The 14,917-nt window shown below is 36.3% G+C and overlaps 2 protein-coding genes across 4 annotated transcripts in view; one reads left to right on the top strand and one right to left on the bottom strand.

Annotated features, from left to right (window-relative positions):
- Window positions 1-7,005, top strand: part of LOC139147247 (sorting nexin-16-like) — a 41,837-nt gene extending 34,832 nt beyond the window's left edge. The window contains exon 7 of one of the 3 annotated variants that reach the window (XR_011555679.1): window positions 303-816. Coding sequence is in view for 2 of the 3 variants with exons in the window: in XM_070718272.1 (XP_070574373.1) it covers window positions 1,442-1,550 (109 nt within the window). In the remaining variant the exon portion in view is untranslated. Of the gene's footprint in view, window positions 1-302 lie in introns of all 3 variants that reach the window. The other 2 variants (XM_070718272.1, XM_070718273.1) reach the window with 2 other exon arrangements.
- LOC139147249 (15-hydroxyprostaglandin dehydrogenase [NAD(+)]-like) overlaps window positions 6,866-14,917 on the bottom strand; it is a 30,552-nt gene continuing 22,500 nt past the window's right edge. Inside the window, exons 2-7 of the mRNA XM_070718275.1 lie at window positions 13,304-13,430; window positions 12,519-12,625; window positions 11,979-12,075; window positions 11,627-11,703; window positions 11,100-11,251; window positions 6,866-10,358 (exon numbers count right to left, since the gene is read on the bottom strand). Coding sequence (XP_070574376.1) covers window positions 10,223-10,358; window positions 11,100-11,251; window positions 11,627-11,703; window positions 11,979-12,075; window positions 12,519-12,625; window positions 13,304-13,430 — 696 coding nt within the window. The 3' untranslated portion in view covers window positions 6,866-10,222. The remainder of the gene's footprint in view (window positions 10,359-11,099; window positions 11,252-11,626; window positions 11,704-11,978; window positions 12,076-12,518; window positions 12,626-13,303; window positions 13,431-14,917) is intronic.

The following is a 14,917-nucleotide window of genomic DNA, read 5'->3' as shown; positions in this document are numbered from 1 at the left end:
CTGTAAAATTTCCTATTAAGCGTAAAAGTTCATCACAATGAAGTGGAATTAATGTAAGATGTAATTACCATCAAAGCAAAAGACACACTTCAATGTCGAGGATTAAATTTGTGTGAGATACCTTTGACAGATGCATTGATGTTATTCTTAAACTTTTAAGACTGAAGAAAATTTTTTACTGTACACTATGGTACGTAAGTGCTGCATTCATTTTATGAAGGGGTCAACGACTTTACAGTAATACTCTACAATCTGGACATGCAGATTCTTAATCCGTTTGTTTCTTTACTCTTTCATTCCAGAGTCTTCCGAAGTTTATCCAGGGAGCTGGAAGAGGATTTGTCCCTGAACGTCAAAGGGATGGTGGTTGCATTCGGCAGCCTTAAAGAATAGTGAAATAACTGGAATGTGCGTTACATAATGTGATGAAAAATATGTGCCGGGAACAATGGATGCTTTTTAGAACTATTGACTATCCCAAATGTGATTAGTGAAAATGCAATGCGGAAAAGAATGATATTTTGAATTCTTTGTATATTTCAATAGTACTCATCACATGTTTATGAACAATGGTCAAAATGACAATGAATTTATAGACTGATTAACTTTGATATTGTGTTAGTCTTATTTTTTATAACAGTTGGTGGCAGCATGTTTGTCAGAGATCACATGCAAGGATTAATCACTTGCCAGATGAAGGCTTTCTTTTTAGTGCTTATTGAAAGGAGAGAATTTTAACTTTGTCTGTAATGTTCTTCAACTTGATTACGGAAAGAATGAATATCAATAAAACTTACTTGTCTTTTAAGGAATGGAGCATTCTTGTATTTTAAAGACTTTATTTGTCATACTTTAAGACATGTATGGGTAGTTTTTGTTTTCTCACATTTCAAAATGAGGTATGCCAGTCTTTAGCATATAATTGATAACCAAAGACAAAATTTTTCATATATTTCTGTGGTTAGTTACCATTGGTTATCGAGTTATCAATGTTGCATTTGCGCACTGAATACTCATTGATAAACCAAGCATTTCACTGCATCACAGTCCATCTACCTGGTTGAGAGACTGATTGTCTGGCATTAGGAAGAGAAATGAGTTTAGATAGACAACTGAAAATAATATTGGTACAATTAAGATCAGGAGATGATATCAGAAATCAATGGATGAGCGTTGATTGTAGATTTATAAGGTCACTAATCTCTCATCAAATATTTGATTCATCTGTGTTGAACCCAGGAGTATATTGACAATACCTATAGATCATTCACATCTATCAGGTCGTGATCTGCTAACCTTGAAAACTTTTTGATATGTGTCCGTGTGAGGGCGCTGTCAAGAAGCAGTAAGGGACACTGTCTCTTCAAATGTCCCGGCATGATTCATGAATGAAAACATTGCATCATGTAATTTTCATGACAAATTTTTTCCATATTTACAGTGCTATGACCACGGACAAGACAGAATCTGAATGGGATCTTTCAACCACAAGAATTCCAAACGAACCGAGAAACAAGAGAAGTGGCATCCGTCAAGTCAGTGCACAGTAACATCAGTGGCAGCCATGCAGTGTCTATCAAGAGGAATCCATGTGCAATAGTGTTTCTGGTTCATGTTCTGTGGTGAAAATTAACCCTTACTGCAATCTTTGTAGCATGAAAGGGAGGAAAGAATGTTCCTTGTTCAGATCATGGTCTTCTGAGAAGATGAGATCCAAGTAACAAAAATCTCTCATATTTTTGTTCAAAGGCAAAGTTCAACTATCAGCTACAGAACAATCTCATTTAGAGGTTACTTATAATCAAAGGACATTGATTGTTTAATCTACACATTGACCTTTGACCTAGACTAGTGATAACAAACTGATGCACAGCCTTCTCAGTTTTTTCTATCGAATCTTCCTGAAGATTTCATGGCTTTCAAACTTAGCAAATCAGTTCAAGATTCTCTTGTTGTGTGATTTATCTCGTAAGAAATTTAGATTTCTGTCATAAAATGTGTCTAGGTAACTCAATCCATAACTCAAAGTGTAATAAGCATTCTGAGATTAGATTTGAGTCATAACAACCTTGCGATGGTGATGAAATTCCTAAAAAGTTCTCACTATTTCTTTTCAAAAATTTTTGATTCTGTTTAGGAAAATAATGATGTACCATAATGATGTTGTCTATACTTTTTAGAAAGATGGTTGAAGCAACTGTCGATACAACTATTTTCACAAGTTGCAGTGAGTTCCACATGTATAGATGTAGTGAAATCAATTTCTCAATGTTCAGTTTAGCTTTCCAACCTGTAGTTCTAGCCTTGCAAGTTGACGTCATTTCAGTTTAAGTTTTTCACAGTGTGAGGCTTTGAAGGTGGCGCATTGTCAAGCTGTACAATATGTATTTACAGTGTCAGTTTTGCTAATTCTTATACTTCTTGACACATGATACATGTTTTGATTCTGAAGACACACTTGCTAGATATGTCTTATGTGGACGAAGTAAAAGTTATGTATAACTGATATCATATAAACAAGATATGGTGAATATTATTATAAATGTAAGAGGGTGTCATAATCACTATGTTAACAGATATACCGGTATGATATAAGTACAGCTGTCAGTCAGTCATTTGTCAGACTTTATTGCCAGGCACACATCAATAGACAGTCCCTCCAAGCGTGGCAGGAGGGACTGGCCCAATGTGCAAGGTTGGTTTTTAGTTGGCAGACTGTGTCTTTTAGAAGGTTTGAGGTTTCTTTGAGAATAGTGATCCTTTCCAGAGACCACGTTCACAGTATGTCGATGCAAGTCAGATTTTAGTTGATCAGTGACATTAACAAGTAAGAACAAAAAGACTTTTCATCTTTGTGGAATAAGGATACACATTGTGACAACTTTTGATGTAGATGAAATACAAAAATGTTGCTAAAAGCAATACACATTTTATTGAATAGATAGATCATATCATACTTGCAGAAATCAAAGTTCAACATTTTAGTCAGAAGAGAAGACCAATTCTGGATGCTGACATAATTTTAAGCTCTTACATCTTTGAGAATTTCTAAAAGACTATTAGTATGTTGAAGTTTGGACATATAAAGCTCACCAAACATCATCAAAGTCAACTTTGATTGTCTTTCAATATTATCACATGATTGTCACTCAGAACCAAACCATAACATCATGGCTTATAGCAGCTGTTACACTTCAGTTTATGTTTTGAAATCCTAAGTGCATTTGGAAGAGTAAAAGTTTCAGGATTTTACCGTGTACCAAGAGTCATATACCTGAAGTGCACAGGACATCTATACTGACTCTGGCAAATAGAATGATGGGTACTGGGTGTAGGATGTAACCCTCATAGTCGGCACTTTCAATCCATTCATACTTAGACTCCAATTCCACATCACAAAGGATTAGTTTTGTACCATATGCAGGTCCCCAGGGGTGAGAAGAGTCAGAAAGATGCCTTTGGCAATAATTTTTAAGTCCCAAAATCTGTCTTTTCTTTTCAAAAGTTTTTTGTGTAGTTGTTTTGAAAAGTTACACAATGAAGGATGGTCAAGTGATGCTATAGAAAAATGTCACCAGTTAGACTGTATTTTGCTGATTGAAGAAAACAAGCAAAAATCGAAAAATTGAAATTTCAATATGAGAGGAATTTTTTGGTGAATTCTGAATGAAAATTTACAAGTTCACTTTCTTTATTCTCAGACACAGCTAATGTAAAGCTGCAGTGGTGTGGTAGTGTAATTTTAATTCTTTCATTTTTGAAATTTTGAGGGGGAAATAGTGATCAGACTTCAGAATTGTTGGTAACCTTGAACATGGAGAGTGCTGTCAGTGAAAGTAGCTCATTATTTTCAGAACAATTTTCAAAAGTCTTTTGATGAAAGCAGAGCCCAACATGATGTTGGTGTATATTTTTTTGAGGCAGTTTTCAAAATAGTCGGTTTCTGTCACTGTTTTCCTTTAAAATATTTATTATGTTCAGTGGTGTTGTCTTTCTAAATTCTAGATTTTTTTATTCAAAACGCATAGAGAGAACAAGACACTCTTTGAATATTGTCACTTAATATGCATCTTTTCTTGACATTTCATTCAAACTGCCACTAAAAAGAGCACTTTGATATTTATTGTCAACCAGATAGGGTCAAATCACTTTGGATGATTCATTGTGTAAATTTTGGGAACCTCGAATCAGCTGAGAACAAGATTTCATTTCTATATTTTTATAAAATTAGCTTCAAATTAGCTCATTTGATACAACTGGTGAGTTTTGGTTTTTGGAAAGCCAGGAGGATTAGAAGAAGGTATGAAATATGTTAGAAAAAAACGATATCCAAGCTATTTGTACCTTCTAATTTTATTTATCAATTCTGCATATTTCTGTCAGTTTAAGTGGATTCTGATTACAAATACTGATGGAATCATATTTGTGTCATTCTTTAAACTTGTTGATTTTAACTTTCTGTTTTCAGTGGATAGCGGGGAACAGTTACAATCACAGAAAATTTTGTTGATTGTATTGTATATACTGTACTGTATGCAGTATTTTAATCTTGAATCAATCATCATGGAATGTAGGATGATTTTGATAATGAGTAGTAGATGAGAAATCATTTGCATTGTCAAGTGTAATTCATGCCTTGTATAAGATTAGAACCGTAAATTAGGATGAAGACATATAATTGGGATACATGAAAAATATCACATATAGAGCTTGACAAATAATCCATGCGGATATGTGGTTGGCAGTGAAAGCACATTGTGTTCACATTTTGTCAGTGATGTGAGTTCAAAACTTATTTCAGCTTGCAGAAAACACAGGACTTATTGTCTGTCATTTGCAATAGCATAAAATGTTGCCTTAAAAAAGTTTACAACTGCCAATAAAATGGAAGAAACATGATTTTTTGACCTATTTTGTGTATAAAATACAAGGTTTTAAAATTAGAGGCACTGATGCATGTTGGGTGTTGATCCTCCTCAAGGGACAATCTTTGAATTCATAGAGGGAATCTGTAGGAACTTTGCCACTGCATTCCATCTATTTCTGTCAGACAGTGGCCTGTATGTGAATGACTGGACAAAAGAGCAGACTTTTAAATAACAGAATATGTAAATTATGTATTGCTGTTTTTAGAAAGGTAAAAAGTCACTGGTGTATAACAAAGGAGTTATGAGTTCAAGATCTCTTTGGGTAGGACGACTCTGGCATCTGTTTGAAATGTGCACACCTCACTGTATACCGTATGTGCATGCTATATGAAGCTGGTGCATTGACAGGAAATATTTGGTTGCATAGATTGTCTGATAAATCCATATGAAATATCACATGGAAGATCATACTGAAGCTTCACACCAAGTAAAAGTAGTAATCAATGAAGGGTACAGTTTTACCAGTGGTATAGCCACAAACTGATGACGTCAAATCACCGTACACAAAACACACAGATGCCTTGTAATTATGGCACTTGGTGTGTATTGTGCGCGGTGATTTGACATAATCAGTTTGTGGCTATACCACTTGTAAAATGATGCCCAATAAAGTCAATTTATGCATGTATATTCCCATTCTGTAATGCACCATTTAACATCATGTGCAGTGAACTGTATGTCTGGTTGAAACCAACGGGATGTACTTGTGTTTCAGTCGCTGAGGTGTGTAAAATATGCCGTTTTACCTAATGTCCTGTTCAATTGTAAGTAATTATTTGAAATATTTACACAATGTCAAATGGCAGGTAATCAGTCAGTTTTAGTCGTTGTATAGCTGTAGGTTATGAAGCATTGGTGCCATGTCAGTTAGTAGCCAGCAGGTCATTAGTGGTGGTTGCATAGCTACACATTTTGAACGGACCAATACACAAGCACTAGAGTTGAAAAGGTCACAGGAATGGAAACAAAACGATGACACAACTTATTGAAAATTTTCATGCTGAACTCTTGATTAAATGTGAGTCGTGATATGGAAAATATTTCCTTTATCTGAGAAATTGTCTTACCACAGAGATATATGTTTTCTTTTATCACTTACTTTTATCAGCGGGTATTTTCTTTGCCATGTATTTCATTTTTTTTGAGGGGTCTATTTACATTTGACAATTTTCGTTACATTTTTCAAATATAGTAATTAATAATTTAGTTCTGTTTTATTTATCACAGTGTTTTAATAATGATGTCATAAGTGGACCAAGGTTTATGCTTAAATAGTTTTTCTTCCAGTCTTCTTTTTCCTCATCAATGCAAGCTCACTTTTTTGAGAAGTCTTTCCAGAAATGTTGAAGTTTTTGCAAAAGCTGCAAGTATGGACCAGTGTTAATGTACGTCCTTAAGTGACTGATGAACATATCACAGCATTTTCTCAGTATTTATGCTGCTGTGTAAAAAATAACTACCACAGACTTCTTATGTATCAGCTGTTTGCCACTGAAACTATTAAGAATACTTAGAAGGACATGGTGTTTTTTAGAGGTACAACAGATATGTAAGTTTTATTTTATTCTGCACCACAGAACTGGTTTCTTTTTCCCAGCTTCAAGCAACAAATGTAAGTTTTCTGTAGAACCAATAGAAGTTGCCTGATAGTTAGTAGACACTGACCCATGCGTTCATGACAAAATACCTGTACAGGCAAATTGTGTAACATTATTGAATGTATGTATTCACAGTGTGCGAGGACAGTGTAATGTCATATGACCAGTCTGAACCAATCATTTAGCAGGTGTCTTGTATATAATTACTGTAGCACTGAATGCCAAACCCCAATATTCGCTGATACCACTGATGTTTTTGAAAGCATTCAGGGAACAAGATCAATGAGAAAGTGATCACTCTATAACAAGAAACTTAAAGATTATGTGGGACAAGGTGTAACAAAGCTTACTGTAAGTGTTGGTTTGTTTTTAAAACAATGATCAATGCCTTCAGCTTAGCTGTACTCTTTTTTATCTGATCAGAAAGAGGAAAAAACGAAATATTCGATGATTTTTAATAAAATTTGAAGCTCATCATATCTGGTTGCCAATGTTTTCATATGTCTTTACACAGTTCTTCCATGTGAAAAAAGGAGGATAGAAAGTTTTCTGTATAGACCTCCACAAATAAGACTATTACTTTCAGCTGGACCGACTTATGCAAGTTTATCATTTCTTAGAATATTGCCATTTTTGCTCTGAAATCATATGGAAGAATATGAAACAAATTTATAGATAGTAGTCAAATATACCAATAGTCCGTGTTCACTGGAGTCCTATGATTGGCCATCTCCATCTCCATGATAGACTGTGATTGGCCATTTCCACCTCCTTGATAGACTGATTGGCCGTTGCCACGACCATGGTAGACTGTGATTGGCCATTGCCACGACCATGATAGACTGTGATTAGCCATTGCCACCTCCTTGACAGACTGTGATTGGCCATTTCCACGTCCATGACAGACTGTGATTGGCCATTTCCACCTCCATGACAGACTGTGATTGGCCATTTCCACCTCCATGATAGACTGTGATTGGCCATTTCTACCTCCATGACAGAATGGTTCTATCTAATCACAGCAGATAACCATACACTTTATGCAGCATATGAAAGTGACAAATGAAATTATTATATTGCCCTGATCTGAAAATAATAGAAATACTGCAACATTTATAGAACTACTAATTGCATATAATTCGAATAAATCTGAATACAATCTGAAAAACCACACATCTCAGTAATAGAAATCTTAAAGATAAAAAATAGCCATTTATATGATATGCAGTGAAAGCTTTGTAAACACTAACCTTTTGGGAAGAATTTTAACCAAACTGTCAAAACAAATCCTAAAAAATCACAAGGTCACAAGGTCAATTTTCATCATAATTAGTAATTTTTGGAAATTAGAATTTAGACCAACATACAAACTTCCATTGCAGCTGTTTTAGAGAAGAAGCTGCAAAAGAGTTTTTGGAAGTGTTTTAAGCTGGGTACTTTATGTACAGATCCCAAACTTGTTCAAGCCAGGAACATTACCTAAATTCCCAAAACCAGTTTATTTTCCAAAGAAAATGACAGACTGAAGGAAAAAACCGCCTGTGTGATTAATTATCAATTCATGTTCATTTATTATTTATTCATCTCATTTGATTAATTTGATTAATTGATAAATGAAAAGGCACAAGGCCATATATCAATATCAGTCTCCAACAAAATAAACTGAATACATCATTAAAAAAGACAAAAACAAGAAGAAAATCATAATTTTGCTTGAATATGTAAAACTGATCACTTGAATAACAAAGGCATTATTATCCCCACGGCCTTGCATTGTGTAGAGACTTTGTTGTATCAGTGCAAATAAACCGTCTGTGATATCAGTTAAAGAGACATTAGCTATAACTTTTGATGTTGTTTCTCTACTTTTGTTGTTTAATTTGTAATGTCAATAACAATTTCTTGTTCTTATCCCAAACACATGTAGAGATACTCAGTATTTGGCTTATCAACACAGCATTGTTGTTGTTGACAAGTGAATTCTGATCCAGACTAGAATTCAAATGTAATTACTAACAATAGGTTTTACACATACAGACAGTGTTGACAAGCTATGGTTGGTTTTTCAACATGCTTTGAGAGTAGAACAAGAAACTTACTGACATACAGAACAAAAATAGCTAAAAAATCCAAAGTTTAAGCTACGATAATAAAGTCCCACACACACAAATCTGATTCATATACTGAAGATGTGAGAACAGTGAAGCATGAGATGTAAAAATAAATAGATAAAAACAATTGAAATACATTGTAATAATTGTAATTAATGTTAAAAATGTAAATTCTTAGTTATGTTACATACTGGTAATTGAATTGAAGGTCCTGCATGGAGGAATTGCTACATTATTTCAGTGATGCAAGGTGGCATAAAATGTCTCAAACATGTTCCTTCATTATTTCCCCCAGTCACAATGGATGGTGCATGGATTATGTTAAAACTACGTAGCCCCTTCCCACCATGCATTGGCAAAATTTCCCCACAAGAGTACTGTACTGAAGTTTCATAGCTGAGCAACAAGGCTTTGCAAAAATCTGATATTGATGAAGAGAAAATGTGGACACTGTAATTTCATCACTGGCAAAGAGGCGAGGAAAAAGTTCAAGATATGTTTTGGATCCCAGGGATCAAGTTTGTTTCACGTGATTAGTGGATTAATAATTATTGATGTTGTTTGTGTTTAATTGAAGTTTGTAATTTTGTACTACAAATTTTCTGACACAGATATCTGATAATGACGCAAGGCTTTTCAGCATGGTGTGTGCAAAGTGTTGCTTACTGCAATGACAAATCTTATAACTGACACCTTTTGCACTGTCTCTGCAAAACAACAGACATTTGACAGCTTGCAAAGTCATGTACACCTTCAGCTGTGCCAGAGTATGTATTACTAAAGGACTGCGACAGAGTCTATCAAATAGACTTAGAAACTTGAAGAATTTCACACAAACAATGTGGTTGTTATCTTGACATCTTGGGGGCCAGTCGACTTAATTTGATACTTGCCAGAAATCATCAATCATAGCTTATAAAAATAGAAGAATTGCAATATGAGAAATCTGGATTCTTTTGTTTTTAGCAAAAACATACACAAAAAATGCATTTTTAATTATTACAAACTATCTTTTCATATGTGTAGAGGGCTTCAAAACTTTTTTTCAATCTTCCTGTTTTATGCCGATCACAAGGGATAAAATATGGGTGCAGATTATCCAATAGATGCCCCTCAAGTTGTCAGTGTACTTCAGTAAGTTCTACAATGAATAAGAACTGTCAATGAAAGCTTATCATACATCAAATCTCATGCTCTGAAACCAGTTCTACTGAAACTCTATCATGATTGAGTGTTATAGTTTGCTCATGAATGCAAGAAGTAAAAGTGGTAAGTTTACTGCCCCTCTGTAGGAAAGAGTATCCTTGAATATTTCAAATATTTCCATTTATATTAATATTCAACTGTAGTTTACAATTATGTGCAGTTTTGCTATTTGATAAATATATGTTTCATATTGACATGATCCCATTTTCTGATGTGATACCATCTCAAATTTTCAGAGATGTTGAGGATATCGTAGACAAGTGAATATTGGCAAGTGCGACCCCTTAAGACATTTACTAACTTTCTTTCGTTTTTAAAGTTTACAATATTGCGTCACCCGAACCTGGTAGTGATTGTTCATTCTTCTTTCTGGCAAGTTCTACGATGGTTCGTCTGTGGGCAGTGGTGGAAATTTCATAACTTCGAATCCTTTATCGATAATCATAGTACACACAGCTCCGTTCAAAGTCTCATCTTCGATGACTCTTAGGAAAGCGTCAGCAACCTCGCTCAATCTTGACAAAAGAGAACAACAGATCAATAAAGTACTTGTTTTCTTTTTATAGTTGACTTGAGGTAGGATGCTCCTCGGGGACAGAAATTTTGATTCAAACATTTACAATTAGTTTCTGGTCTACCACTTGCGGGGGCTCATTTTGAAGCTCTTGGAGTGTGTACACTTTTCACTGTTTTAGTTTTTGTGATAATCAAACATTTAGTGATTGCGGAGATTTTGAATTTCAAGTATCGGTAAATGATAAGTAATTGTTTCTTAGTACCAAAATTTGCACGGTTAGCCCTGATAGTTAAAGTTTAAGTCTTTCAATTTCGAGGCACATATTACCTTAATCATAAATCATTTCGTGAAATAGTTTTGATCCGTTTTAATCTTTGACCGAATCGCCTGAGGAATTTTAACGACTGATCAAACTCTCTCTTATACATTCCATGGCATAGTCAATCATGCCATATGCACTCAGAAATGTTCGTTACTTTCATCAATTAATCTGAAAAGCTGTTGGCCAAAACAAGGAGACGGCCAAGGATGATTTTAGCCGTACAAGATATCATTGATTTTTTTCCCTTATTTCGATTGCGAGGTCTCCGTACCGATACGCTTGCGGGTGCTATCGTCCTAATATTTCAGTATTTCAAGACAATATCTCCATAATATAGCCTATTTCAACCACAGCATAAAACCCATTGTCCGTAGAGGGCAGTTTTAACAGACCATTACACCATTATCTTGTACGTACTCAAATGCTTTTCTTTCCTTGGTGATGTTGACCAGCAAATTTCCATATCGATAGCCTGCTTTCATGGCATCGTATCGATGTGGTCCAGAATCCACGTTATCCAGACAAAGGACATTAACCCGTACGCCATTTTGTTTGAGAAGAGGCTCATCCTGTATTACGAATGAAACAACGAAAAGCCTTGATGACAGACAGAGTTACAACGAATTCAGGTAAATGAACAAAATCGCTAAAACAGAAAGTGATATCAGCGTTAGATAAGTACACAGAAAGAGTGATATCGTAGCAAATCATTGACAATGACTTTGAACATCTGCAATGTATTACTGTATTTGCGTCTATCGAAAGGCTTCTTCTGTGCAAACTTCGACTGATTTAGCTGTTCGGGCGTCGGGTCATTCCTTCGGCTTGAGCTAGTATCCCGGCCATTTGGCCTCAATATTTATGGTGATTTATAAAAGCACATTTTCGACGTGGCCGTTAGCGGGCATTGAAAAAAAAAACTTATGGAAAGTTATAAAACTCACGGCAACAGATCTTGTAAAATGGATAACACCTGCCTTGGCCGCACAGTAACACGGAATAAGAGGAACTGGCCACAAACCTGGAATCACAAAAATTCACAAAGAATTTCATTTTTTCTGTCTATGATAAAACGGACGACACGGTCACGACTGAAGCATTGCTAATTTCCTCACCAAGCCCCTGGCACTGCCTGGTTAAATCAGATGTGACCATCGGTTCTACTTGAACACTATGCATGACGAATTAAGTAGACCACGCTAACATAGTTCGTTTATGCTATTTTCAAAGATTATGACCATATAATTCAAAATTTTGTCCATCATCAGATAAAGACCCTTCTGTATCGACACTCACCAGCCATGGATCCCGTGTTGATGACAATGCCTCCATTTCCGCCGTTTGCTTTACCTATGTGTTCAACTGCCAGGTATGTACCTCTGATTGCAGCGCTCTGAAACAAGGCATAACTTGAGGTAATTTGCTCGTATATATTGTGCCTTTAGAAGTTTTTTCGTTTGCTGGAGGATTAAACTGCCTAAAACTGAACAATAACAGTAAAATGGCGATTATTCATTTATATTGCGTTTACTCATAGGGATGCTCAAAAAATTACATTAATGAAATTGTAAACTTTCACCAGCTCGTAGCCTGTCTCCATGCAAGCAATGAAGAAAGGTAAGATACGAAACGAAAAGATCAATCGCGATTTTCGTTTTCAGTTCTTTTGCAGGTGGGCTCTTTCAATCTCCTAAATTAATGAATACATAACTTAAAATGGAACGAAACTACAAACACGAAAGTGAAGTACCGCTGGGAATCTCTCAGGTCTTCCATCAGGCACTGTCTTTCACGACACTAGCACTCACTCAGACTATAGAGGGCAGCAGCACTTACCAAGGAAATCTCAATGAACTTGGACACGTTCACATCGTCGTAAGTGAGAGCATTGTTACAAACAATATCGAGTCTGCCAAAGTGTGCCTTGGTTTTCTGAAAAGTTGCTGAAAGTAAGATAAATATTTCAGTTACATGAAAAGCGACCTTGGCACGACAAAGTGTGTGATGGCCTATAGAATATGCCGTAGTAGTGAGTCAGGTTTTAATCTAGGGTAATTTTACACTCACGTATCTACTCTTCTTACCAAGACAGTAATATTTGAGATGAGGCTAGTAACTTGAGCTACTTCAGATGTGGAGAGTAAAATTACATGAGATCAAAGCCTGACTCATCAACTGGATATAAATCATATCTGATTGGTTCAGGATATGTACGCATCAGTGCGTGGAAGAAGTGTTTCTAACTACTGAAATTTACTATTGACGCAACGGAACAACAAAATGCAAAGAACGTGTATATATCTGACAGTTCTCCACAAAACTTAGGGATCTGTAACCCCGTGTATTTTGTTGACAGTATTTCGGGTCACTGAAAAACTACTGGCATATTGACATCTTGGATAAACTTATATTCACTCTAGCGTGCGTAAGGAGAAGCTGCAATGTGTACATCTTACAGCGGCGCAGGGAAAGCGTTGTAAAGATGAACTGATTTACGTGAAAGTTGAAATCATGTTGTATAATCCGGGATTTGTTAAAACACAAATAAAATTCAAGGTTCCAAAAATACTAATTTTTCACTGAAGATAATAATTCTAATCACTGTAGATGACGAATACTACCTTTAAGGTCTTCTTCTGACGCTACGTCGCATTTACTGAAATACGCCCTCTCTGAGCCATATTTGCTGTTGAATTCGTCCCTTGTCGCTTCACCCTCGTCAACGTCAATGTCAACGATTGCAACACCCTGAAAATGAATGGAACGACATGACGTCAAAGTTTCACTGAATCCGGGAGTACCATGGATGTTAGAGATCGAAGTATGGCTTCGTATCCCTGAACGCTGCATGGAAGCCAGGCTAGTACTGAAGTGCAGTACAGAAATGTCAACGAACTTCAACGCATCTCAATTTTAAGTCATTTTCTGTGGCTCAAAGTTGTCAAACTGTTCTCTTTCATGACCAAGAGTTAAAACTAGTGATCATCGAAGTATCTTGATCAGAAAAATGTTACGCAAATTACCTTAGTTGTAAATATTCAAGGGTACATTTTCTGATTTTGACAAAACACATGGTGTAAACTTGATTTTCTGAGCACTTTTCAAAATGAGTCACAGCAGAAGTTTGGAGACTTAGAAAGCAGTAGTATTCCGAGTTTTGGAAAATTTGTTCCAGGGTTGAATTCTTCGTCATGGGATGTGGTGAATGAAGCATGACATATAATTTGTTGATAAATGTGAATGAAAAGATCATGGTCAGTAGTGGAGATTAGTCAGACGAACACCACGATTTCATTTTTCGTTTGCGCGGGAAAAGCGTCGGAATTAACCTTCCGGTTGTTTTTCTCTCGCAATGCTATGTTTGCATTTACATCAGAAATCACTGAATTCGTTTCTCGAGGAAGATTTTCCTCGGAACTACAATGGCTGACGATAATATTCAGATTATCACGAATCCATTGGCGGCAAAGAAATGTCGTGAAAGGTCAAAATTCTGAAGACCTCCGGCTTCACAAATAGTAAGGGAGCGTTCAGTTTTTACGGCCTGGGGGGGGGGGCCGGCAAAATCTTGTCGCTGGTGTTCAAAAAAATATAGACCCCCCCTGCATTTTTTGTGAAAAAAAGATGACCCCCCCTTTGTCAGACGAAAAAAATTGATGACCCCCCCCCCCTGAAAAATAACCAAAACCCATATGTCAAATTTACCCGCATGGTTTGGATTTGAACTCCGGTACGCGGCGCACTTTATTCGATGCCAGTGCACAAACTTCTCAGCCACATCCATTGAAACGTCTGTTAATTAGGACGACTGTAAGGCAATTTTTAACTTCATTTTCATAGACAACTCATGTCCATGGACATTGTATAAAGTAAACTTTATTGGAGTGGTTCGCCAAAGGCAGCCCTCCGGTTAAGAGGGTCATGGGCCATTACGTAAAGTCAACTTTATTCTAGTGGGCCACCAAAGGTGGCACGCCGGTAAAGAGGGTCGATCATAGCTATTGCATAAAGTAGACTTTACTTGACAGGGCCGCTGAAGGCGCGCGGCCATTACCATTATTCAGTGCGTGATCCCAGGGGTCCCTGATAATTGTTTCTAATACAAGCCGCGGCTTCAATTGGGAATTTTACGGTAAGATTGCCGTGGGGTATTACATAAAGTCAATTTATTGTAGTAGACTGCCGCAGGCGGCCTGCCGGTAAAGAGGGTCAATCATGGCCATTGCATGAAGTAA

Source organism: Ptychodera flava, chromosome 13 (genome assembly GCF_041260155.1).
Source record: "Ptychodera flava strain L36383 chromosome 13, AS_Pfla_20210202, whole genome shotgun sequence".
Taxonomy (NCBI): Eukaryota; Metazoa; Hemichordata; class Enteropneusta; family Ptychoderidae; genus Ptychodera; species Ptychodera flava.
The sequence above is the reverse complement of the archived record's forward strand: the minus strand, read 5'-3'. Positions and strand labels throughout refer to the sequence as shown.